Source organism: Durio zibethinus, chromosome 6 (assembly GCF_047325235.1).
Source record: "Durio zibethinus cultivar Kanyao isolate XHJ-2024 chromosome 6, ASM4732523v1, whole genome shotgun sequence".
Taxonomy (NCBI): domain Eukaryota; kingdom Viridiplantae; phylum Streptophyta; class Magnoliopsida; order Malvales; family Malvaceae; genus Durio; species Durio zibethinus.
This window is the reverse complement of record NC_143167.1, coordinates 24,166,419-24,192,213: the sequence shown is the minus strand read 5'-3', so window position 1 is coordinate 24,192,213 and position 25,795 is coordinate 24,166,419. Positions and strand designations below refer to the sequence as shown.

Sequence of the window (25,795 nt, the reverse complement as noted above, 5' to 3'; positions counted from 1 at the left end):
CAATATATCATCCTTTAAATTCTTTTTCAATTTTTATTTTCAATCCATTTTTTCAAAAAAATTCTTTTTCATGAATATTTTAAATTCCAAAGCAACATTTTCTCTCTCATTTTTTCACAAAGTTTGCACATCGATAAATGCAATGATTAACTATAATGATGAAAATGCAAATGACATTATCAAGATACAGATGCAAATACAAAGATGGAAATGCAACCATTAAATTTTATGCAAATGCTTATTGGATGATGCAAATATGCCTTTTTAATGATGCAAACACAAATATTCTTACCAATGATGAAAATGTTATGTCCCTTGCGAATACAAATGCAAAAATTTTTACCATGAATGCAGACCCTTAAAAAACAAAAAATCTTCCTTCCGTTTGCAAAATTATTTTCTTTTCAATCCCAATACATTCGATTATTAAACCATTCTTCAATTTTTTTCCTAAAAGATTTTTTTTTCCATTCCATTCCATTTCATCTTTCTTTGTTCTCCTTTCATTTTCACTTTTTATTCACATTTTCAAACCCAATCATGCAACACAAATGTGATTAGTACCAACTCTACACCCAGTGGCAAATTCAAGAAAACAAACTACCATGTTCTTACTATTTTTTGAGTGAACCTCGATGGAACATATCTTCTCATTTCACAAAGAAATGCTTTCTTTTTCACATTTTTTATGCCCTAATATTACACACATTTACACATAAACACATATATTCTCTTTTTTCATTGGAAAATGATCTCATTTGTTCTCACCAAAGTTGATTTTTCCTTTTCTTTCTTAAGAAAAATTCTTTTTTTTTTTTCCAAAAAGATTGGTTTTAAGTGAAAAACATTTTATTTCATAAATCAAAATTCATATTGCATTCGCAAAACTCTTGCCAAATGTAATTTCTCATTTGCACCAAAATTGATCTCTTTACTATTTACAAAAATGCCTAATAATGACATAGAATTGACTAACAAAATTACCCTACATAACTTAACTTCATGATCAATAAAAATGAAATATTTCAAAAAAAAAGTGATTTTCAAGTCACTCGAGAATTGGCATGAACATGTAGTGGATATGGAGCATAACTGTTGAATTGTTACCTTTCAAAACTCACAGCTTAGGCTTAAGCTTCAGCTTTGACTTTTTTCTTCTTAAGCATCTTACTTTTTTTAGTACTACTAGCTTTTCTTTTCTTAAACTTGCCATTCTTGATGGCATTTTCAATAATCACCATGTCAACAAGTTCTTTGTTGCGTTTTCTATCATCTTTTCATAATAGGGTGCTAATGAACAATACTATTGTTTCTTTCTCAGCTAGAGGAGATTGAACTTGAGCAACCATATCTCTCCACTATTAGGCATATTCTTTAAAATATTCTATTACTACTTTCTTCATGCTTTATAAAGAAAGGTGATCAAGGGCCAAGTTAATGATGTGGCAATATTGATTGATGACAGAGCGAGTCAAATCCTTCTATGATAGATTGTGAGTTTTATCCGACTAGATATACCATCTTACATTAGAACCAGTCAAACTATCTTGAATATATACATGAGCAATTTTTCATTACTGGTGTAAGCTGCCATCTTACGACAATATATTGTAACATGCGTAATACGACATTTAGTGCTGTCATATTTCTCGAACTATGATACCCTAAAATTTAAAGGTATAACTACATTTAAAACTAGACAAAGCCTAGCACCATCCATGAAACCATAAAAATTAATACCTTTTACAGCTCACAACCTCTTCATGAACATGTTTATCTTATAATAAGCTTTAAAGTCTTTCAAAGACTTAGTCACCTTTAATTGCAGTTTCTTTTTTAGGTCATCCAAATTGGAAACTTAGACTGGTTAACTATCTTTGCTGTAAAGGTAGGGTTGATGTAACTTTGGACATTCCTCTGGTTGGGTGTATATGACATTCTTGAGTAAGTATAGCTTGTAAGAAATACAGATTATTATAGTAGGTAGCTTTGAATAGATTAAGCCTGATACGAGCCATAACCTAGAGGATACAAAGGATCAGTAACATCATGTGAAACATCTTCTTCTATCACCTTTCTTTTATTTAGCTTATCCAATGCTTCAAGGATTTTGCTTAATTCTCATTTGATTTCATTTTGAGCCCTCTCTAATTTCTCAACGTGACTCGCATTATCTTGCTCCATTCTCTTAGCTTGGGCTTGAGTGTTATACTTATGGTGAATTGGTTTAGCTATCCTTAAATCTTAATTTACCACAATTAGGGTGCTTGTTTAGAATGATGTTCATGAAACCATCCAATTATGCATGAGAATAAATACAAGAATACATGAATGCAATAAGGAGAATTTACCACATAACAATTGTTAACAAAGAAAATCTTTATTGAATTAAAAGTTATTTTTAACCAAATTCAATATTACATCCATGAAAAGTCTAGAATTTATTGAGGAAAGAAATCCCTAATTTATCGATACTAACTTTGTACTTCATTAAGGAAATCTAGCAATTCTTGGCCATGTATTCTCATTGGTGGCACCATTATCTTCCATTCTTCCACCTATTCTACTATGCCCTTAGCTTTGTAAGCAGCCATAGTGATTTGGTCAAGTAGGGACTCCAATTGGCTATGCTTTCTCACATATGCCTTATTTATTTGCTCACTTTCTTCATTCACAGCCCCATTTTGTGTTCCAAACTCAACCACCATTCCATTAAGCATTTGAATATGCCTTTGTGCCTTAGAGAGTACCTTGTCGCTTTATTGCAACTTTTGTTGCAACTATCCATTTTCTTTTAAAAGTTGGGCTAGCTTTTGATTGGTAGATGATTGTGTTGTGTTCAGGTCAGCAAACAAACTTTTCCATTCATTCTTTTCTTGTTTGAGTGCTTGAACTTTCCCTTTTAGCCTTTTGTTTGCAAATTTTAACTTTCTAGATTCCTTTTTTAGGCTAATTGAGAACTTTGCTAGGCTTTTCATAGATGTAACTAAGATTCCTTTTGTTAAAATTATTTTGTGGCAATTACTTCTTATGATATACCTAATGATATGGATGCATGCATAGTAAAAGAAAAGGGTTAGTATACACATAATATACACAAAAAATAACATAAAGGGATAGTATGCAAATAATATACAAAAAAAATATATAAATTTACAAGCAAAATAAATATCTCATCATATGTCTTATTTAGGTTTTACTAACACAAGGGAAGGTAGAGCTCTAATCTAAGTTCAAACCTTTGGGGATTTACATGCTAAGTTGAAAGGTTTGACAGTCTATGGGTTCTTAAATTATTCCTTGCATCATTATTCATTATAGACTAGTAAAGTACCCTAATTCTTATCCATTATAGTCTATAACTGGAAAGAGTTCCATTTGAGTGGGAGTTTTTTGGTAGCCTATGTAGAGACATGGAATCTCACAAAAGCGTAAGTACTTTACTCTTATTATGGGATAAAACTCGGGTGTAGAGCTCATATTATGCATGTGCAAATGAATAACATATATGAAAATAAATAAATAAATAAAATACAAACAAGGGAAAATTTTTTCTTAAATTAATCTAGGCTTGGACAACAAGAAATTATTTATTGGCCTAACTCTCGATTCCTTCAATGGAGTCACCAAACTATCATAACGAATAGATTCGTGGACCTATCGTTAGACATAGATACTAAGAGTTACCACCAATATTTTTTATTTAGGTACGATTAGTTACCTAATTGAATCTATCCCAGTTAAAGAGAAGTCTCAAGTTTAAGTTAGGTATCATTGAATAATAGATTCTAGTCCATGAAATCAGATTTTAGATTTGGGAGTGTAATTACTCGTAAGAAAAGTTATAGTACCCTTACAGCGCCCATCAAAAGATAATATCATTTTGATTTTAAGTTATCCAAGCCTTTAAAAATCTTTATAATTTTACCAAATGATTTAATTATTGGAAATTGATCATAAAATTACTACAATAGTTTAGTAGTAATTTAAGATAATTTTTTCACCTCAAGAGTATTCATAAAGGGTAGTGTCTCACTCTATAAAAGCTAAGTCGTCAAATTCATTTAATCTTTTTTGTTGTAAAAAAAACTTTTACTTGTGAAAACAATTTATTCTCAAAAAGATATCTTCCAATATGTTGTAAGATTTTTCGTCAAGAATTATCCTCCAAAATGTTTGTAGGATTTTTAAAAAATATTTTTTAAAAAAAAATTCATTAAGTCCTTCAATAGTTTGGTAAGATTTAGTTTAAAATTTAAAATTTTCAAATTGAAAAATATTTTTTTTAAATCCTCTTTTAAATTTGAAAGAAAAGAAAATAAATTAAAATAAAAAAAATAATGCAAATAATACCATACAATAATAATATAATATATCATACAATAATAATAATCATGCAAAAATAATATAATCATGCAATAATATAATATATAAATTTTAATGCAATTAATATATTAAACTCATGCCAAAATAAGAACTAAAAGTAAATTAACAAAGACATCATGCAAAAATAAAACTTTTTTTCTCATCACATTAACTCAATCAACCATTTAATATATATATATAATATAAAAAAAGAAAAATTAAAAAAAAGTCAAAAAAAAAAAACGAAAAAAGAAAAAGGAAAACTTGTGTTGTGGGTCGTGTTCTTACCTCGTTCACACATGGATCCACGTGGGTTAGGCTGTGCAAAATGGCACCGTGTTGGGTTTGTATAAAAGCCTAGATTTTAGCTTTAGTCCTTAGATCAATTTTTTCCTCTCTCTTTCTCTAAAATTTTTCCTCTACCTTCTCTCTAACCTTCAATCGGAGAACCAAGCATAATCTAAATTCTGACGCTAGAAACTTCATACAGCTGCCAAAATATTCAACCTAATCTAGAACAACCTAGAAACCACCGCTCAAATTTCTCCAGCCAACATGAAGCTTGCTGAAAACTTTAAAGTTTCATCAGAAAAATCATTCTAAATCCCACAAAAACCCTGAACTCTATTCTAAACCTAGAAAAAAACCAAAATTTTTTAGAAATTCGCCAAAATCCACCTAGAACCCAAGAATCAAAACCAAAACTCCAAATCAAACAAAAAATCTATTTGGACTTCCAAAATCAGAATCAAACTTTCAAAACTAAAGATTATAGGTAAAAATCAAAAATCAAAATTTATTCCTAAATCCCAGAATTGAAAAGCAATCCTTTAAAAGTTTCAAAGGTCAAAACCTAGAAAACAAAAATATCAAAACCCTAAAAACTTCCTATAATCAAAGAAAAGCCTAATTAAAAAACACAAACCTAGAAAGACCAGAACGAATCCAAAGCCTTTAATATTTTTGTATAATTTTTTCCTATCGTTTTTGTCTAATCTTCATGTTTGTCTTTGTGTTTGAGCGTGATTTATAAGGTTTTATACAAAAATTTTAGGGATTCATTATTGAATGTCGTGGATTAAGATGGGTTGATTTTCTTGCCTTTAAAGTGTTGCTTTGATTTAAGGTTTTAACTTACTTTTGGTCAATGCTTTTTGTTTTATTTTGTTTCCATTTCCATGTAAACATGATTTCATGATTGATCTTCAAAAAAAAATTCTCAATTTCATTTTCATTTTTTTATTTTTAATTAATCTTTAATTAAAACAAAAGTATAAGTATAAAGTGGGCTTAAAGCCCAAATACCCAAAGGCACCCTATACTGGGCTTAAAACCTAGAATCAATTTAAAGCCCCATACCCATTTAAAGGCCCGATAAACACCTCGAAAGCCTGAACCTAAATTGAATTTCAATTACGGGCATAAGACAAAATGAGATGTTTACAACTTTCATACTAATTCCTTTAAAAACTTCACATAATATTTTCTAAGAAACTAAGATAATATGTCTTTGTAAAAATAATCATTTAAATTCCCTCTAATATTAAACAAGGTAGCCCTTTAACAACCAAATCCTAACCTCTTAACAACCGAATCCCTTTCACAGCCAAAACCACTAATTCAAGAATCGAAACCTACCACCATCAACAAAGAATAGACCCATGACCATCAATCCCATTTGACCATCCTTCAAACAGCCATAATCAACCAAAATTCACTAGCCCCCTTATAAGTCATTAAGAAAAAGTCACCATCATAGCCTTCAAACCTCTACAACCAGTACACAAATCTAAGAGTAAAAAAAAAAAAAAATACTTTTCTTTCAAAATTCACTAAAAAAAACCACAAAACAACAATCAAAACACAAAACCACAGTCCAAACTCAATAGTAGAAAACCAAAAAAAAAAGTCTCGTGATTTGTTTAGAAAGGGCACCATTCGACAAAAAGAGAAAAAAGTAAAAAAAAGAAAAAAAAAAGAGAGAAAGGAGAGAAAAGGGTCTTGACATTCAACAAGTAGAAAAACAAAGGATACTTTTTTCGACTGGAGTTTAGAACGGTTAATTTTTATGTTTTGTATATATTATATATTTTTTAAATTATTACTATTCTTACTTCGTAGTGTAGCATGAGTTTACAACTAATTCTATATAATTATCAAAATGTTGGATAGCATGTTTATTGATTCTTAATTTTGATTGAAGCTTCAGCTAACGTAAAGGCTCTATAGCTTATTTCGTGTATAGGAAAAAAAACAAAAAACCTCTTTTACTCTTTTCCTTGTAACATATACATTAATGTTGGCTAAAATAATAAAAAAATCTTTGAATTTTATAATTGTTATATAAATAAATTTTTTTTAATTTAAACCCAAATAAGCCTTTAATTTTTTTAATTTGTACCTAAATAAAGCCTTAACACTTTGATTAAAATACTAAAAAAGCTCTTGAACTATTTAACTTTGTTTGAATAAATCTCTATACTTTTATTGTATTCAAATAAACTGTTATCCTTTCATTTGTATACATATAAATCCTCACTTCAACTAAAAACTTGATTGTTAAAATAATAAAAATTTCTTAAACTTTATCATTTTATTTAGGTAAACTACTATATTTTTATAATACCCAAATAAGTCTTTAACCATTGCATCCCAAATAAACTCTTAAACTTTAATTTGTATCCAAAAAAACCTTTAGCATTTAATTTGTACTTAAATAAACCTTTAATATAAATCAATCTTTTATTTGCAATAAAAACTTACTTGGATATAAATCAAAGAATAAGGGTTTATTTGGGTATAATAAAAGTACATGGGCTTATTTAAGTAAAGTAATAAAGTCTAGGGGCTCTTTTAGTGTTTTAGCCAAAATTGATTTATATTAATGGTTTATTTGAATATAAATTAAAGATTAAGAGCTTATTTGAATGTAAATTAAAGATTAAAAATTTATTTGAGTATAGTAAAAGTATAAAAGTTTATTGAAATAAAGTAATAAAGTTTTAGGATTTATTATTATTATTATTATTATTTTAGCCTTATTATTTCATTTGAAAACTTATTTGGACATAAATTAAAGTATAAAAATATGAAGTTTATTTAAGAAAAGTGAAATAATATATGAACTTTTTTAATATTTTAACCTACATTTATATCATACTAGTACTTGTTCTGATCTTTACAGTTCTTTACGATTCTTTTCAACATAGATATTTATGAAAAAAAAATTAATTAAGTAAATTCTCATGCTTCATTTTAGAAAATGATGCTTTTCTTTGAAATGAAAGTATTGCAACATATAACTCAAATCTTGTTTGGTGAAATGTTTTTGTTTCCATATTGTTAAAATTGTTAATAGAATTTTTTTTTTTTAAGTTGTAGGAAACAAAATTTCTTGTTTCCTATAATTTTCAAACCACTTTCAAAATTGTAAGCAACAAAATATATATGATATAATATAATATAACAAGGTGCAAAATTATTTGATAGAATATGCCGATGTAAATGACTACGTGGATAGCTTATTTTCATGAAACGTAGAATAGTTAAAATTTTGTAATTTATGAAATCTAAGTAAAATATCAAATATTTAAAATTGAAATTTTAAAATTTTTAAAATTATGAAACTTACTATAGTCATAAAGTAAATGATCAAATAATTTCTAAAATTATAACTATAAAAAGTTTCTCGTTAAATTTATTTTTTTCAATATTTTTATATTCAAAATCATATGTGTATTTTTTTTTTATCTCCATTAATTCAAATACAATATTTTATTTTTAAGCTTTTTCAAAATTAAATAATAATTTATTTTATTTCATTTTCATATTATTTACCTTAAAAAATTTTAGTGCTTAATATCTAACTAGAACCCTAATTATTTTCATTACAAGCATCCACGATGTGATTTTTATTTAAAATGTTGAACTATAGTTTTATTTTGATTTTGATTTTGGTAAGTTATGTAATTTTAAACATTTACAAATTTCAAATTTAAATATTTTTATCCTTTATTTAAATTTGTTAAAATGCATAATTTCATGTATTATAAAAATTATAAATTATCCATATAACCATCCATATGAGTTGCATATTTTATCTAGTATTTATGTGCCTTGTAATATTATGTATTTATACTAGCTTGTTACCTATATGATGCATGGATTGTCTCTAGTTATTTAAATGTGAGTAAAAATGTAAACTACTATTATTTAACCATTTGCATATTTAAAATATATGAAAAAAACATATAATATAATAAGAATGAATCAACTTATATTAATGTAAATTTTTTTAACTTTACACCTTAATTTCAATAAATTTAAGGAATAAAAGAAATAAATAAATAAAAATTAACCTCATCATCTAAATCTATTAAATCAATAATTAAAAATAAATCAAATGAAAAAATTTTCAATTAGAGTAAATTGAACTTAGGGACAGCAACAGGTTGAATTAAGATGGGTTTTTATTTGACACAACCCTTTTAATATTCATGCTCAACTTTGACTAGGCATCCAAATATTAGTTTTTTTACTTGACTCGAATATTCATAAATTATAATCTATCTAAAATTAATTTAATATAATATTTATAAAATATTATTTTTAATATAAATTATATCTTAATTATACATAAATATAATATTTTTATTAAGTTAATATCTTAAATTAAAATATTAAATGATAATTTTATTAATACAATATATATAATTAAATAAACAAAAACTATAGTTTTTTATTATATATACCAAGATCGAATTGAGACGGAACAACCTAAAATCGTACTCCAACCAAAACCTGACTTAAGAAAAAAAATTTAACTCACCGACCTGACCTTTGATTTCAAAAAAGAATTCGTCACTATTGAATAAGAATAGATCGAAACTTGTTTGCAGGGATGGATGCACAGTGGGGGCATTGGGGCAATTGCCCCCGTTGAGATCTTTATCCTTTTAAAAATATATTATAAAAATATTTAAAAAGTTTAATTCATTTATAATGCTTCCACTAAATATATATATATATATATATATATAATTTATGTAAAAGTCAAACTTCATTGGAAGTGATAGATGTGTAAATAAAAAACTATTTTAAGGTCAATATAAAAAAAAAAAGTAGAATTGTCTGTAAATAAAAAGTAACTAGTTTTCATTTTCGTCCATCTTCCCCCATTTTTTCAACTTTCAGGTTTTTAAACGAAAACAAAATGAACTAGAAGAAGAAAATTAAAGAAGTAAAAAAGAGAAAAATAAAGCCTTTAAATTAAAGAAACAAATTACAAGTTGGTTATCTTCTTCTTTCAACAAGATATTCAAGTAAGTTATTTTTTTATATATTTTTATAATTAGTCTATCCGATTTTTTATATATTTATATATATAATGTTTATTTTCTATTTGAAATTGGTTATATTGATGAAATAATTTGAGCATATATTCATGTTATTGATAGCATTTATATTTTTTTTATCATGTTTGAACTTTTTATGTTTTATATTTTTCTTTATTTTTTAGTTATTACTCATTTAGCTAATAACTTTAAATTTGATAAAAATTAATTTTTATATGTAGATTATAAAATTAGTTAGAAGTTCTATCCAATTTCTTACATAGTAATATGGTTACAGTATATGAATTGCATTTCTATTCATATTTTTCAAATATAAGGTCAGTTGAGCTTTATTAACATGCATAATTATATTTTTAATGTGTTCTTATTTTTTATAAATTACATAAACTAAACTATTTAATTTAATTAGTTATGGAGAAATGTCTTATTAAGAGGAAGTCAATTTTTGAAGAATCATCTGAAATTAATACTAGTGACATACAACATTGTACAAAGCAAGTACGTGTTGAATTAAATTTAAACAATCTTCTTTCAGATCATAGGTTACGAAAAAAAATTTTGGACTATAATGTTAATCATAAAGAGAAGGTTTGAAGAGCTTATTTGCAAAATTGTATATGTCAACCTTATGAATATAATTTTCCCTAAAGAAAAATTAGAAAGGCATTACGTCATTTTATTCCTATGTGGTTTAAAGATTATGCTAATTGGTTGGAATATAGTATAGAGAAAGATGTCACTTTTTGTTTGTGCTGTTATCTTTATAGAATAGATATTGAAGAGCAAGCAGGTGGTGATTGTTTTGTTTTCAAATGGATTCACAAATTGAAAAAAGAAAGAAAGATTTGATATTCATGTTAGAGGTCCTAATAGTGTTCATAATAAAGCTTGGAAGTGTTGTCAAGATTTGCTAAATCAAAAGCAACATATTCAATTTACTTTTGCAAAACAATTCGATCAAGCATGAAAAAATTATCGAGTTCGCTTAACTGCAACACTTGATTGTATTCACTTTCTTTTATGTCAAGGTTTGACGTTTCGTGATAGAGATGAAACTAAAAATTCTCATAATTAAGGAAATTTTCTTAAGCTTCTTAGATTTCTTATCAATCATAATAAAAACATCAATAGTGTTGTCTTGGAGAATGCACCTGAAAATTTAAAAATAATAGCACGTGATATTCAAAAAGATCTTATTCGTGCTATAGCAATTGAGACTACTAATACTATCATAACGTATAGATCCGTGGACCTATCACTAGACATGGATAAGATGAAGTCGCCATCAATCTTTTTTGTTTAGGTGTGATTAGTCACCTGATATAAATTTTAATTCACAAAATCAGATGTTAGGTTCGGGAGTACGATTATGCATGATGAAGGTTATAGCACCCTTACGACGGCCATCCAAAGGATGGTACCAATTTTACTTCCAATTATCCAAGCCTTGAACATGTTTGTAATTCACCAAAATATTTAATATTGAAAATTAATCTTAAAATTGTCTCAATAGTTTGGTAGCAATTTAAGATAATTCTCTCACATTAAGAGTATTCATAGAGACTAGTGTTCCATTCTGAAGAGGCTCCGTCATCGGATTTATTATAATATTTTATTCAAAAAAATTTATAAAGTCTTTCAATAATTTGGTAAGACTTACTTTGAAGCAGATTTCCTAATAGTTTGGTGAGATTTTATTACCAAAAGATTTGTAAAAATTTTTAAGAATTTCATTAAGTCTTCCAATAGTTTGATAGGACTTAATTTATGAAGTAATCCTCAAATAGTTTAAAGGATAAAAATTATTATTATTATTATTATTATTTGCAAACTAATTTATGAAATTTTCAAATAATTTGGTGGATTTCATTTTAAAAATTAAATCTATGAAAATTCTCCAATAGTTTGGTAGAATTCATGAATTTATTTTGTAAGGATTTTTATTTTAAAAAAGACTTTTTTATTTTTATTTTTTTGTAAATAAGTAAAATGAAACTCACAAAGAAAAGAAAAAAATCACAATAATAGGTAATGTATTTTTTTCAATTTAAAATAAGAAATAATAAGAATAAATAAAAATAAAAAAATAACATAAATAAGATAAGAAAAATAAAGTCAAAACAAAAAATAAAAGTGAAAAATAGGAAGAGAATACCTGTGATTGGGTCATGGTAAAACACATAGATTTAGATGCCTCAAATTTCAAGCTTTTTTTCAGAAGTATTTGAGTATGCCTTTCTTTCTAAAATGGTAATTCTTTTGTCTTCTCTCTAATTGATTTCGAGAAAATGACGAATAAATCCTAAAAGCTAACAGAAAATTTTTAGAAACCTAACAAATTGTCTAGAAAGCTAAACCTAGGAATCCCTAGAATGCAAAATCCTATAGAAATTCAAACCCAAAAATACCAAATCCCAATTCTAAAAAATCTAAACAAATCAAACCCAAAACTTAAAACCTTTTGGCTACTAAACAGATTTCTTTCTTTTTCTCTCAAGAGTTTCTGCATAAATTTTTCCTCCCATTTGCTTTGATCACAGATTTATATAGGAATTCATGCTCAATCAATTCCTCTTAAATCTTTGATTTTATTTGATTTTCGTTTTAATTAGAATTGATTCTGAAATTAAATCCTAAAATCTCGCCCTATCAATTTAATGTGAATTGATTATGGAATTAAATCTCGATAACCTCTCCACATCATTTTTAATGTCAATTGATTCTGGAATTAAATCCTATAAATCTCTCAATAACGATTGAAGCCTAATTCCAAAAAAAAATTCTCGGACAAAATGGGATATCTATAGCTACCTCTCTTTATGCATTTTCTGTAGAACAAAAATTGCACAAAGACAAAAAACATCCATTTTGTTCGGGTCTAAAAGTCGAGATTTGAAAAGTGATCACCGTATGCCATAATGATCGAGATTGAACTTCAAAACAAGAAATAAAATGACATGGACTAAACCGAGATCAAAACAAGTGATCGAGATTGAACCGTAAGTTAAAAAAATAAAGTTCACAATTTCAACTTTAAATCCAAATATTCACAATTTGAACATTCAAAAATTTGTGAGGTTCCGTAACAGAAATTGAACAATCCCAATATTCCAAGTTTAACAAAATCACAAAGATTCAAGATTCGCAAAGGTTTTCAAATTCGTAAGAACGAAAAATTCACAAGACTCTAAGATTCGTAGAGGTTGTAGATTCGTAAAGATTTCAGGTTCACAAGAATTTTCAAATTCGCAAGAAAGATAGATTTACAAGATTTCAAGTTTCGTAAAGGTTCTAGATTCGCAAAGATTTCAGGTTCACAAGGACTTTTAGATTTGTAAAATTCTAAGTTCGTAAGGATTTTCAGATTCACAAGAAAGAAAGATTCGCAAGATTCATAAAGATTTTAAGTTCGCAAAGACTTTTAGATTCACAAGAAAGAAAAATTTGCAAGATAGAAATATTCACAAAGGTTAGAAAAATGATCTGGACCTAGCCAAGATTAGATGATCGGGATGAAACCACAAGTCAAAAAATGAAGCAATCAGGATCGAGTCAAGATCGAAAATAAATGATCAGGATGAAACCACGAGTCATAAGAAATTATCTAGATTGAACCAAGATCGAGTGATCAAGATGAAATCATGAGTTAAAAAATAAGGTAACTAGGATCGAGTCGAGGTTAAAAATAAATGACCAGGATGAAACCATGAGTCATAATAAATGATCTGGACTGAGCTAAGATCGAATGACTAGGACAAAATCATAAGTCAAAAAATGAGATGACCAAGACCGAGTAGAGGTCGAAAATAAATGACTAAGACGAAACCACGAATCATAAAAAATGACATGGACTAAGCCAAGATCGGATGAGTGATAACAGAGTAATACAAGTGCATGCCCTATGCAAATGTAATGTATGTAGAGTTGATGTCATAAAATTTCAATTATGGTGGCAAGATTCTCAAGACTTCGCCAGACCTTCTTAACTTCTCAATAATCTCAAGACAAGTTCTGTCAACTGATCCATGTTTTTCTTCTCATTTGGTTATAACCCATAAGTCATGTCAACCAATCTATCACTGAATTCATCACCAAGTCATCTTGTTTGCCGTTTTGCAAATCATTTTCTCATGCTTTTTTTCATTTATCTCATCTTGAGTTTCTTTCGAAATAGTGAAAAACTCTTTATGAAAAATGTCATTTATTTATTTGCCATCATTCAAATCAATGATAGATATGATACATTTTTTTGGTTCATTCAAGGAATGTTCATTTAGTGAAGGGTAAAAAAAATGAATCTTTATTATTGGAAGAACAAAAGGTAGAGCAAAAATAACTCAAAGGTCAACAAAGGTAAAATGCTTTGATTTATTCAAATAGGACTTAACATCTAAAATAATGATTGCTTAAAGAATTTTGAACTCAAACTCAGGATCATCCTTTAAAAACACATTCCATTAATATCTTTAATCTTTGAGCTAACCATCATCCTCTTTCTGGGGACTTTCGCATGAAGTTATTTTTTTTAGTTTTCATCTTCACTTAAACCACCCTTTTGGGTTTTCAGTTTAAGTTTCTCTTTTTCCTCTTTTTTCTTCTTTTATTTTTATTTTTTTTCTTCTTTTTATTTTTTACAAATATTTTTGTTTCGTTTTTGCCTTTTTTTATTTTTTTTTTGCTTTTTTCTCTTTTTTTTTGCATATTTTTTTCTTATTTTTTATTTCTCTTTCCCCTTTTATTCATCAATGACACTTTGATCAAAGCCTTACATAATTCAATGGCAAGCTTGCCCCAATTCAATTCATGATTCTCCAGATCAAGTATTCACATTTGATCAAAATAGACTTTTAAGAGACATAACGTAGGCTAGGGTAAAAGGTGCTAAAGAAAAGGATAAAACAAACCTAAATTGTATTTAAAGGGTAATTAAACCAATGATTATTTTTTCATATAGGTTATTTTGACATTTTGCCCCCATCAATTTTTTTTTCTTACTTCTTTTTTTTTTTTTTGGGGTAAAGCACATTAGCATTTTCTCCCATCAAATTTTTTTTTTTTTTTTTGTAGATGTTGGCATTTTGCCCCAATTAATTTTTTCTTTATTTTTCATTTGTCATTTGTTAAAAAACTTGAGCATAAAAGGGCATTCTCTTTTAAGAATGAACAAATCTTTCAAACTTTACCCCGCAGTGTAGGGGTGATCCTTAGTTAGGATTTCTCAAAAGAAATTTTCAATAGGTTCAAATGGGGTAGCAAGAGATAATTTTGTTTTTTGAAGGATAGAAGAAAGATGATCATTTTTCATTTCGAACATGATTTTTCTCAATGAAGAACATTCATTGACTAAGAATAGATTTATGAGTGAATAACCATAGAGATCATGTGTTGTATCATTTCCACCTTTCAACAAGCCACACTTTCACTAAAGTTATTTTTCAATAGTCCCAATGAATCGATAATCTCAAATTTATCAATCAAACCATCATTAATGATGTTTCCAAAGTCGAATCCTGAATTGTAATCATGATTGTCTAAACCTTTATTATCCGGAGTCAAAAAAATTGGTAGAGAAAAAAGGTATGAAATGGTAAAAGTAAATGATGGGTAATCACACAAAAGAGGAATGTCATGAAAATGCATCATAGCTATCACTTTTATTAAAATGATGAAAAATAAGATGAAATTCAAGTATGTAAAAGAGATCCATATTCTCAAAAAATTCTCAGTTTCAATCAACTTGTCCAAAGTCATGCCCATGAATGATTAGGCAAAAGTTCTTTGTGGATATTCAGTTCACCTGATTCATTGGAGCTCATCAAGCCTGCTCGAATCAAACTTTACACTTTATGATTGAAAACAAGGTAGGTTTTTATAGAGTGACTCATATTTTCATTATGATAGTCACATATAGCATTAACATTGTACCATTTGGGATAAGATGGCTTCAATGGTTTCAAAAGACTGGGGATACTAGGTCATTCTTGACCAATTTTGAAAATAACTCAGTATAGGTTATGAGAATAGGATAAGTGTGAGCTCTCTCTTGATTGCCCCTGAATCTTTTTAAAATACTCGCTTGATTGTTAGGCCTTAGAATTGGTGTAGTAACAGGATTGGGCCCATCTGAAGGTGTTTAAAGAGCTGGTTGATGAGGATTTAAAGCGATGTTGTTCATGGTTGGGAAATAAAACTGGTAGGGAACTTGTGCAATATTATTGGCTATTAGGTAATAAACAGGATGAACATATAGTGGATATGGGACATAACTTCTAGATTGTTGTCCCTCAAAACTCATCGCTTAGGCTTCATTTTCTTCTTCCTTAGGTATCCTACCTTTTTTGGCACTGTCAATCTTCTCCTCTTCAAGCTTGTCACTTTTGATGGCATTTTCAATAATCTCTCATAAGATCACCATATCAGTAAAGTTTTTTGTTGCATTCCCTATCATCTTTTCATAATAGGGCAACTTTAAAATACTTACAAACAAAATCATTATTTTTTTTTTAGTTAAGGGTGATTGCACTTGAGCAACAATATCCCACCACCTTTAGACATACTTCTTGAAAGACTCAGATGCTTTTTTCTTCATTCATTGTAATGAAAAGCGATCAAAAGTCATATCAATGATGTGGCAATATTGGTTAATGAAGGACTAAGTCAAATCTTTCCATGACTTAATACGGGTTCTATCCAACTGAACATACCATCTTGTAACAGACCCGGTTAAACTACTTAAAACACATTTATTGGTAATTTCTTATTGTTAGCATGTGCTACTATTTTATGACAGCACATTATGATTTGAGTAATGGGGCATTTGGTATCATCATACTTTTTAAAATTTGGTACCCTGAATTTTAGAGGAATCATGATATCTGGAACTAGACAAAGGTTGGCAGCATCTATAGATCCATAGAAATCAATGCCTTTTATAGCCTGTAATCTTTCTTCAACGTACTCATAACTTGATTGGTCTTAGAGTCTTCTAAAGACACAGTCGTATACAGTTTCACTTCTTCTTTAATCTCATCCATTTTGGGAAATTGGATTAGCTTATCTTCTTTTCAATGAATATAAGATTGGTATAGCTCTAAACATTCCTTTGATTGAAATTTGGGAACATGGTTTGTTATTGATGAAAGCTTAGATGGCTCGAGTCTGATGTAGAGCAAAACCTAGAGGATACAATGGCTCATTATCTTCATGTGAAATGTCTTTTTCCATTTTCTTTCCTCTATTTCCCTTTTCTAGAGCTTTTAGGATTCTACTCAATTTTTCTTCAAGTATCTCCTGAGCTTTTTTTATTCTTTTAAGTCGGTCTATATTGTCTTGCTTCATTTTTGTGGCTTTAGCTCAAGTATAATACTAGTGTTGAACTATCCTTGAACCTTGATTTCTCACAATTATGGTGCAAATTTAGAGTGATGTTTATGGATCTATTAGTTTATGCATGAGAATGAATGCAATGATGCATGAATGCATGCATATACAATAAAAAAAGATTAGTAAGCATAATCTGTAATCTGCATGTATGTTTATGAATATGCATAAAAAGAAAAAAAAAATAAAAGAAGACAAGAAAATCGATTAGTCACCTTAAAATAAAGAATAAACACAATAAAACAAGTAAAATAACAACAAACCCTATATTTGGGTTGACTATAAAAGGTGGAAGGATATGGCTCTATCTATGGTTAGGCTCTTAAAGTTAATTATATGTGATTTGGATAGTCTCTAAAAAGTTCTCAAACTGTTCCATACATTGTGGTCCATCATAGACTAGTAAAGTACCCTAATCCTCGCCCATCATAGGATACAAGGAAAAAAAGTCCAATCGAGTGAAAGTGTTTTGCAAGTCCATACGGAAACATAAAAACTTACAAAGGCATAGGTACTTCACTCCCTCCTAAAAGTAGAGCTCGAGTAGAGGGCTTATGTTATACATATGCAAATAAATGACAGGAATATATACAATAAAATAGATAATCAAGCAAATATAAGCAATGAATAAAAAGAAAGACAAATAATTAATTAAGTAAGTCTACATAATGAAAAGGAAAATAAAATAACTAATAAAGCAAGTATAAGTAATGAAAAGGAATAAAATAATTTCAGATTTATTAAGTAAGGCTTTGATAATAAGAAGTCATTTACTAGCTTAACTTTTAATTTTTCCAACGGAGTCGCCAAACTATCATAACGTATAAATCTATAGACCTACCGCTAGACATGGATAAGATGAAGTCGTCACAAATTTTTTTTGTTTAGGTGTGATTAGTTACCTGATATAAATTATGATCCACGAAACCAGATGTTAGGTTCGAGAGTATGGTTACGCATGGGGAAGGTTATAGCACCCTCATGATGCCCATCCAAATGATGATACCAGTTTTACTTCCAATTATGCAAGCCTTGAACATGTTTGTAAGTTATCAAAATATTTAATATTAAAAATTAATCTTAAAATTATCTCAGTAGTTTGGTAGCAATTTAAGATAACTCTCTCATATCAAGAGTATTCATAGAGACTAGTATCACATTTTGAAGAGGCTCCATCTTCAGATTAATTATAATATTTTATTCAAAAAAATTTGTAAAGTCTCCCAATAGTTTGGTAAGACTTACTTTGAAGTAGATTTCCTAATAGTTTGATGAGATTTTATTACCAAAAGATTTTTAAAAATTTTTAAGAATTTCATTAAGTCTCTTAATAATTTAGTAAGACTTAATTTATAAAACAATCATTCAATAGTTTAGAGGATAAAAATTATTATTATTATTATTATTATTATTATTATTATTATTATTATTATTATTATTATTATTTTGAAAACTGATTTATGAAATTTCTCAATAGTTTGGTGGATTCCATTTTAAAAATTAAATTTATGAAAATTCTTCAATAGTTTGGTAGAATTCATGAATTTATTTTGTAAAAATTTTTATTTTTATTTTTATTTTTATTTTTATTGTAAATAAGTAAAATGAAACTCATAAAGAAAAGAAAAAAAATCACAATAATAAGTAATGTATTTTTTTTAATTTAAAATAAAAAATAATAAGAGTAAATAAAAATAAACATAATAACATTAATAAAATAAGAAAAATAAAGTCAAAACAAAAAATGGAGTGAAAAATAGGAAAGAATACTTGCAATCGGGTCATGGTAAAACTCACAAATTTAGAAGCCTCAAATTTCAAGCTTTTCTTCAGAAGTGTTTGAATATGCCTCTCTTTCTACAATGGTTATTCTTTTGTCTTCTTTTTAACTAATTTTCAGAAACTGATGAATAAATCCCAAAAGCTAATAGAAAATTTCTAGAAACCCAACAAATTATCTAGAAAGCTAAACCCATAAATCCCTAGAATGCAAAACCTTACAAAAAATTAAACCCAAAAATATCAATCCCAATTCTAGAAAATCTAAACAAACCAAACCTAAAACTTAAAACCTTTTGGCTTTTAAACAAATTTCTCTCTTTTTCTTTCAAGAGTTTCTGCATAATTTTTCCCCACTATTTGTTTTGATCACAGATTTATATAGGAATTCATGCTCAATCAATTCCTCTTAAATCTATGATTTTATTTTATTTCCTTTTTAATGAGAATTGATTCTAAAATCAAATCCCAAAATCTCTCCCTATCAATTTAATGTGAATTGATTATAGAATTAAATCCCAACAATCTCTCAACATCATTTTTAATGCCAATTGATTCTAGAATTAAATCTTAAAAATCTCTTAATAACGGTTAAAACCTAATTCCAAAAAAATATTCTTGAAAAAAATGGGGTATTTAGAAATACTATCGTGAAAAGATCTTGGAGATAGATTATTTTTCATTTTACTTGATGAATATTATGTTATTTCAATCAAAGAGCAAGCTGTTATTGCCTTGCATTATGTGAATTCTAAAGGCCATGTTATTGAACATTTTTTGGGTATAATACATGTCAGTGATACAACTACTTTGTCACTTAAAGTAGCTATTGAAACATTATTCGCTAAGCATAATTTGAGTATGTCAAGGATTTGTGGGCAAGGTTATGATGGAGCAAGCAACATGCAAGGTGAATTCAATGGATTAAAAACTCTGATCATGAAAGATAATGATCTACTTATTATATTAATTGTTTTGCTTATCAACTTCAATTGACACTTATAGCTGTGGCAAAGAATCATGTTCAAATTGCATTACTTTTCAACATTATGACAAATGTAGTGAATATTGTTGGGACTTCCTGTAAACGAAAAGATGTTCTTCAAGAAAAATAAATTGATAAAGTTGTTGAGGCATTACAAGTTGGTGAACTTTCTACAGAAAGAGGTTTAAACCAATAAATAAGTCTTCAACAAGCTAGGGATACATGATGAGGTTCATTTTATAGGACTTTGATAAATTTGATTCTTATGTTTACTTTCATTATTAATGTGCTTGAAATTGTTGTAGAGGATGAGAATAGCTTGAAGCAAAGAGGTGAAGCTTCTGGCTTATTAGATTTGACTCAATCTTTTAACTTTGCTTTCAACTTGCATTTGATGAAAAATGTCTTAAGGATTACAAAAGAATTGTCTTTGGCATTACAAATGCGAGATTAAAATATTGTAAATGCGATGGCATTAGTAAAAGTAGCGAAGCAACAACTATAAATGATGAGAAATGATGGATGTGAATCTTTGCATAAAGATGTTTCTTTATTTTGTAAGAAAAACAATATTAGCATCCTAAATATGGATGATATATTTGTAACTTGTGGAAGACCTCGATGCAATGCTCTAACAATGATAAATTTATATTATTACGGATTGAGTTATTTTATACAATAATTGATATAAAACTTTAAGAGCTCAATAATCATTTTAATAAGGTGAATATAGAGTTATTTCTTTATGTAGCTTCTTTAAATCCTTGTGATTCTTTTATAGCTTTTGATAAAGGAAAGTTGATTCGTCTTACTCAATTTTATTCGACTGAATTTTTTAATGTTGAGCTACTAGTTCTTGATAATCAACTTGAAATTTATATTGTTAATTTAAGATCTCATGATGAGTTCACAAATTTAAAAAATATTAGTGACATTTTCATAAAACTTCTTGGGACAAAAAAACATTTTATGTATACATTAGTATACTTATAAAATTAACTTTGATATTACCAATTTCTATTCTACAGTTGAAAGAGTTTTTTTTATTATAAAAATTGTGAAAAACTATTTACGCAACCAAATAAAAGATTGTTAAATGAATGATTGTTTGATTTTATATATATATATATATATATATATATAGAAAAAGATATATTTTGTAATATTAATAATAAAAAAATTTTGTAATACTTTCAAAATATGAAGTCATAAAAAACAATTATAATATGTTATTTTTATATATACTAAAATAGTATTTTTATGCATCTTAGTTATTATATGTATTTGCTCCCACTCAATATAAATCATGAATCCGTCCGTGCTTCCCTAACATAAATTATTTTATTATTTTAAATTGATCATTCTTCACGTATTTGTAAATGATTAACTGGAATATATATCCTTTATGTCGTATGTATGACAAGTGTAACGTTATCATTTGCCCACTAACAATAAGGCAAAGTTATGTACTCTTCAGAGTCATGTCTCCGGTCCTCCTCGATCAAGATTCAACTGTAGGATTATTGCGAGCCTCTACCTCACTTTATCATTAAAATTCTGGAGCAAGCCACACACAACTTCATCTTAATTACTCCTTGTTACATATTAACAACATATCAAGAAACTTCTTCCTCTTCATAAGCAAGAAGAACATCTTTTCGTAAAAGTAGGCAGAACCCAATGATCTACTTGGAATTTTCATGATACACTTTCATCCATAATTAAATACCATGTAATCATTTTGACCAAGGAAGAACCGTATATAATCTCATTGAAAATAAGTAATATCCTTCCTCGCTACGTGCTTACCAACACATATTCAACTCAATTCCTCAAAGCTCTAGCCACTCAGTCCAGCTCCTCGTGCAATCATTGCTGCCTCAATTCAGCCAAGCTGATCTTTCAGAATTTTCCTTAGGTACTCTAGCTGCTCAAATTCCCCTTCAAGTTCCTCCCACTAAAACAGAGGGAAAAATATATATATAAGATTACTATGTTATCACCTTTTGCATCAAAGAAATACTGACATTAATTACAATTTACAGGTAACTAAAAACCGCTTCAAGTTAAAAGCTTGTATTAAAATTAAAGACAACAATCCACCTCTTGATACGACAATGATACAACTTTCCAACCAGAAGCAGCAATAAGACGGCATTTCAAGATGGTATGCCCTAAAGGTGTTCCTGTTCAGAGGCAGAAGAAGATCAATTGGATGTATGAAGTTATTAAATTTATTCAAGCTTCAGCAAAATCAAGGTACTACTAATGTTATATAAGCAGAAAATACCCACCACTATTCCTTGAGAAATGTGTTGGTCCATCAATCTCCAAAGCAACCTTTTTATCAATCACAACAGCATCCACAGTATACCCACCCACAGAGTATTCTCTAACCCAATCAAGGCCAGTACTAACAAGAAGGCGACCAACCTCCTTCTGAAAAGATGAAGTAGTCTTTTGATTAAACCTCTTAGTTTTTCCAGCATGAATAATTTTCTCCTCAAGGTCGGCCCTGAGAGATACATGAAGATGTGGGTACTCAAGCTTTAAGCACTGATTCACCAGAAGAACCTGAGAAGCAAACATAACATCCCCTCTATACTGTTCTGAAATTCTTTGCTCCTCAAAACTGCTCAAAGTTTTCCATGCATGAGAAAAGAAAATTCGATCCACCTGTCCAAAAACAGCATAGGACCAAGCTATATTACCAAGCTGATATCTGCTTAAGGTGAGCACAGGAGGATCTGAAACTCCTCCAAATGTAATATCTCTACTGTTTTCTACACCGCTCTCTTCATCACAGTTAGAGGTTTCATGACTTAAGCAACATTTAAATTGGTTGGCATGCTTGAAAACCGTATCCATAGCTTGAAGCAAGGTGTCTGCAGGCTCATATAGAGAAGCAAAAGCCCACAACAGCTGAGTGAGCTCCTGTTCTTGAAAAGTGTGAATTATGACTGACGCCCTCTTTGCCAACTCTACAAAAAGAGCAGGGGCAGTATGCCGCATTGTAGCAAAGGCACCAGCAATATTAGCAACATTCTGAGAATTGAACTCCTTAACCTTGGTCAAGGCCACCTCTGCAACCCTATCCATTTCTGACAAAAAAAGTAGGTCCCCTCCAATCTTTGACAGTGCCCACGAAATATTTGAAATACCTTGAGCGGAGCATTCCGGAAGGACTGTCATTGCAATACCTATAAGCATCGACATTTCTCTTTGTCGAGCAAATGCCAACCTGCGAGTACCGGTCATTGATACTTTCTCCATATTCTTAGCAATTCTATGAAGTGCTGTGGCAATATTTAAAGGGGAAAGAGGTGAAGGGCTCAGACCTTTCCCAACAGCCATAATCATCTCGGCAGTAATCTCCAAGACTTCTTCTGCAGTATGAGCTTGTATTATAGCTTTGTTCAAATTAACTTCTTTCTTATGATCAGATGGCCCAGAGAATTGGGCTAGCTTCTGAACAAACTCTTCCATTGCCTTTTCCTTCTTCTCTAAAAACATCCCACCAGCCATCATACTTACCTTCTCTCGAAGTTGATGAATACTATCATCAATTTTGTTATCAAAATTCTCTGAGCTAACATCTTCCCCAAAATCAAAATCATAATCTTCTTCAATCTTGTTGCTTTCTTTATTAAGCTTATCTTTGTTTGTGAATCTTTTCTTGTTCTCTTTTTTCTTCTTTTTGGCAGTTATTAAATCCTCAACTTCTAGAGTTAGTCCCCTAGCTTTAATAGATTTGAGTGCCATTTTCCTAGCCTTTAAACACCAATCCATCCCCTCAGTATCCTCGAGCAATCTAGATTTCTCTTGCTTTTTCCTCTTCTTGGGTGCTTCACAACCAAATGGGTCAAGCTCTCCAACAAACTCCAATTCCCATTCTTCCAGTTGATCATCATTAACAGCATTCCTAGCACTAATACTAGTATGTTTACCCAAACTTGCACAGTTTCTTCTTGGAAACTCTAGCTTTTGTTTTGGAATTCGAAACCCAGCTCTTAATTTTACTAATGGAAGATCATGAATTTGTTTGGGAATGAAAATGAAGGGCTTTAAGTAGGTTTGGATAGGGAATGGCTTTACCAAAAATTCCATGGCTTCCTTTCTCTATTTATCACAAAGCAACAAGTGAAAAAACAAAACAAGAATGAGAAAGACTACGATACCAAATACTAACGTTCATGAAGAGAAATGAGGAATCAACAACCCATAATCCAGGAGAAAAAAAGAGAAGAATGCAACATACCCACTTAAGAAAGCTCACTGCTGGGGGTGTTCATTATTAAAACTAAAATCAAATCACCCGAAATTTGATTTTCCATTTTCGTTAACCAAACGAATTATTAAAGAATTAACCTTTAACTGACAGAAATATTTGGGTTAGTTTCATTTTCTTCTGTAAGCATTATTTATATAAAAGAAGTTAACACTGTAGAATGAATTTGGTCACTTTTTGTACACTTACATTACAAGAGTGTTGAACTTGAACCCACTCAAATGCCAAGACTTATGCTAAAAAGATCTACAAAGAAAAAGCAAACAAATTAGAAATACACAACAGGATCAATTATTTAATTTGTAGAAATTAGAAAGACCCACTTAAGATTGAACTTTCTAAAGTCTAAAATCATCAAAAAAAGAGAACGAAAAAAATGGAAGCTTACAACGTGCAGGCTGACGAGGTTGTCCTCGCGAAGTGCTGGCTGTGGTTATGTTGGACCAGGGATGTGGCGCAGCTCATGTAGTGTGGAAGAGAGATGATGAGCGAATAAGTCGCTTGGGGAGTGAAGATTGACGGAATTTGATGAAGAAAAAAGCTTTCACCCAAGCGCCAACACAGCCCATGGCCACATTAGAGAATAGATAAGGGTAAGGGATGATTAATGAAAGCGGTGGGACACGTGGGTGGGGCAGAGAAGGGAAAAAAAAAACAAAAACTTAAACAAAAGTATGCAAAAGAAAAAATCATCATCTGAAAAAACGAATAAAGAATGACCCCCGGCAATTGCTAGGGTTTTAATCAAGCCAAATTGAATTAATATATTAACATGATCGAATTAGACTTCAATTCAAAAATTAAAAATTAAATTTTTTTAATTTGATTGAATTTTAATTTTTAAATTTGAATTTAATTAATTAAATTCAAATTATAATACAAATTTTAAATTTTATTAAAATGCTAGATAACAAAGTTCAATCCGATAAAAAATTAAAAAATAATAATTTAACGGATGATTCATAAGAACAACATAAGATTGGAATTTGGACCAATTAATCTTTTAGATCAGCCAACATCACAACTGTTGCAGATTATATTGTATCTTGGTATTTTGTTCTAGAGGCTTGGGCAGCCTTTAGAACTACGATGTCTGCATCCACTCCTTTGGCAATTTGAACCAAGCGTTAGCAGTACAAGTTGACAACTTTTAAATGGCATTAATTATTCAGGTCAAATTATGTTAGATATTTTTGTATTATGTTAAATTTTAAATTTAAATTCATATATTATAATTTATATAAATTTATTTTTTATTTTCTTTTAATTTGATATATCAATTCGATTATTAACTCTAATAAAAATTTTTTTTTAAATACTAATATGATTGTTGACTTGATTATATGAATGTTGATCTTGTTAATTTGTCATTGACAATGTCCAAATTTGGATGAAAAAATTAGTTATCAAATTATACAAATGATCTTTAAACTTTAATCTTTCTAATATAATTAGTAAAAATATCATCTTTGTACAAGTTGAATTTAGTAATATTAGTTCAATTATTAATAAAAATCATATTTTTTAAATTTTAAAAAAATTAGATTTTAAGTTTTTAAAATATTAATATTTTGAGTATTTTATAATTTTTCATATTTTTAAATATTTAAATTTATATTTAAATTTTTTTAATTTTTAAAGAAT

The 25,795-nt window shown here is 28.7% G+C and overlaps 1 protein-coding gene and 1 pseudogene across 3 annotated transcripts; one reads left to right on the top strand and one right to left on the bottom strand.

The window, feature by feature from the left end:
* The first annotated feature begins 18,047 nt into the window (after window positions 1-18,047).
* On the top strand, window positions 18,048-21,007 carry LOC149518504 (uncharacterized; annotated as a pseudogene).
* Window positions 21,008-21,441: 434 nt separating this feature from the next.
* On the bottom strand, window positions 21,442-24,711 carry RAP (RAP domain-containing protein). 3 transcript variants are annotated; one of them, XM_022874933.2, is made up of 6 exons: window positions 24,540-24,711; window positions 24,341-24,397; window positions 24,122-24,237; window positions 22,158-23,982; window positions 21,967-22,049; window positions 21,442-21,820 (listed from the first exon to the last, which is right to left on the bottom strand). In XM_022874933.2, exons 4-6 carry the CDS (start codon window positions 23,968-23,970, stop codon window positions 21,749-21,751), a joined length of 1,968 nt encoding a protein of 655 aa, XP_022730668.1. In that variant the 5' UTR covers window positions 23,971-23,982; window positions 24,122-24,237; window positions 24,341-24,397; window positions 24,540-24,711; the 3' UTR covers window positions 21,442-21,748. The 3 variants fall into 3 exon arrangements, with proteins under 3 accessions (XP_022730668.1, XP_089618457.1, XP_022730669.1); XM_089762331.1 differs by having other exon boundaries at window positions 22,158-24,237; XM_022874934.2 differs by lacking the exon at window positions 24,122-24,237.
* Between the last annotated feature and the right edge of the window lie 1,084 nt (window positions 24,712-25,795).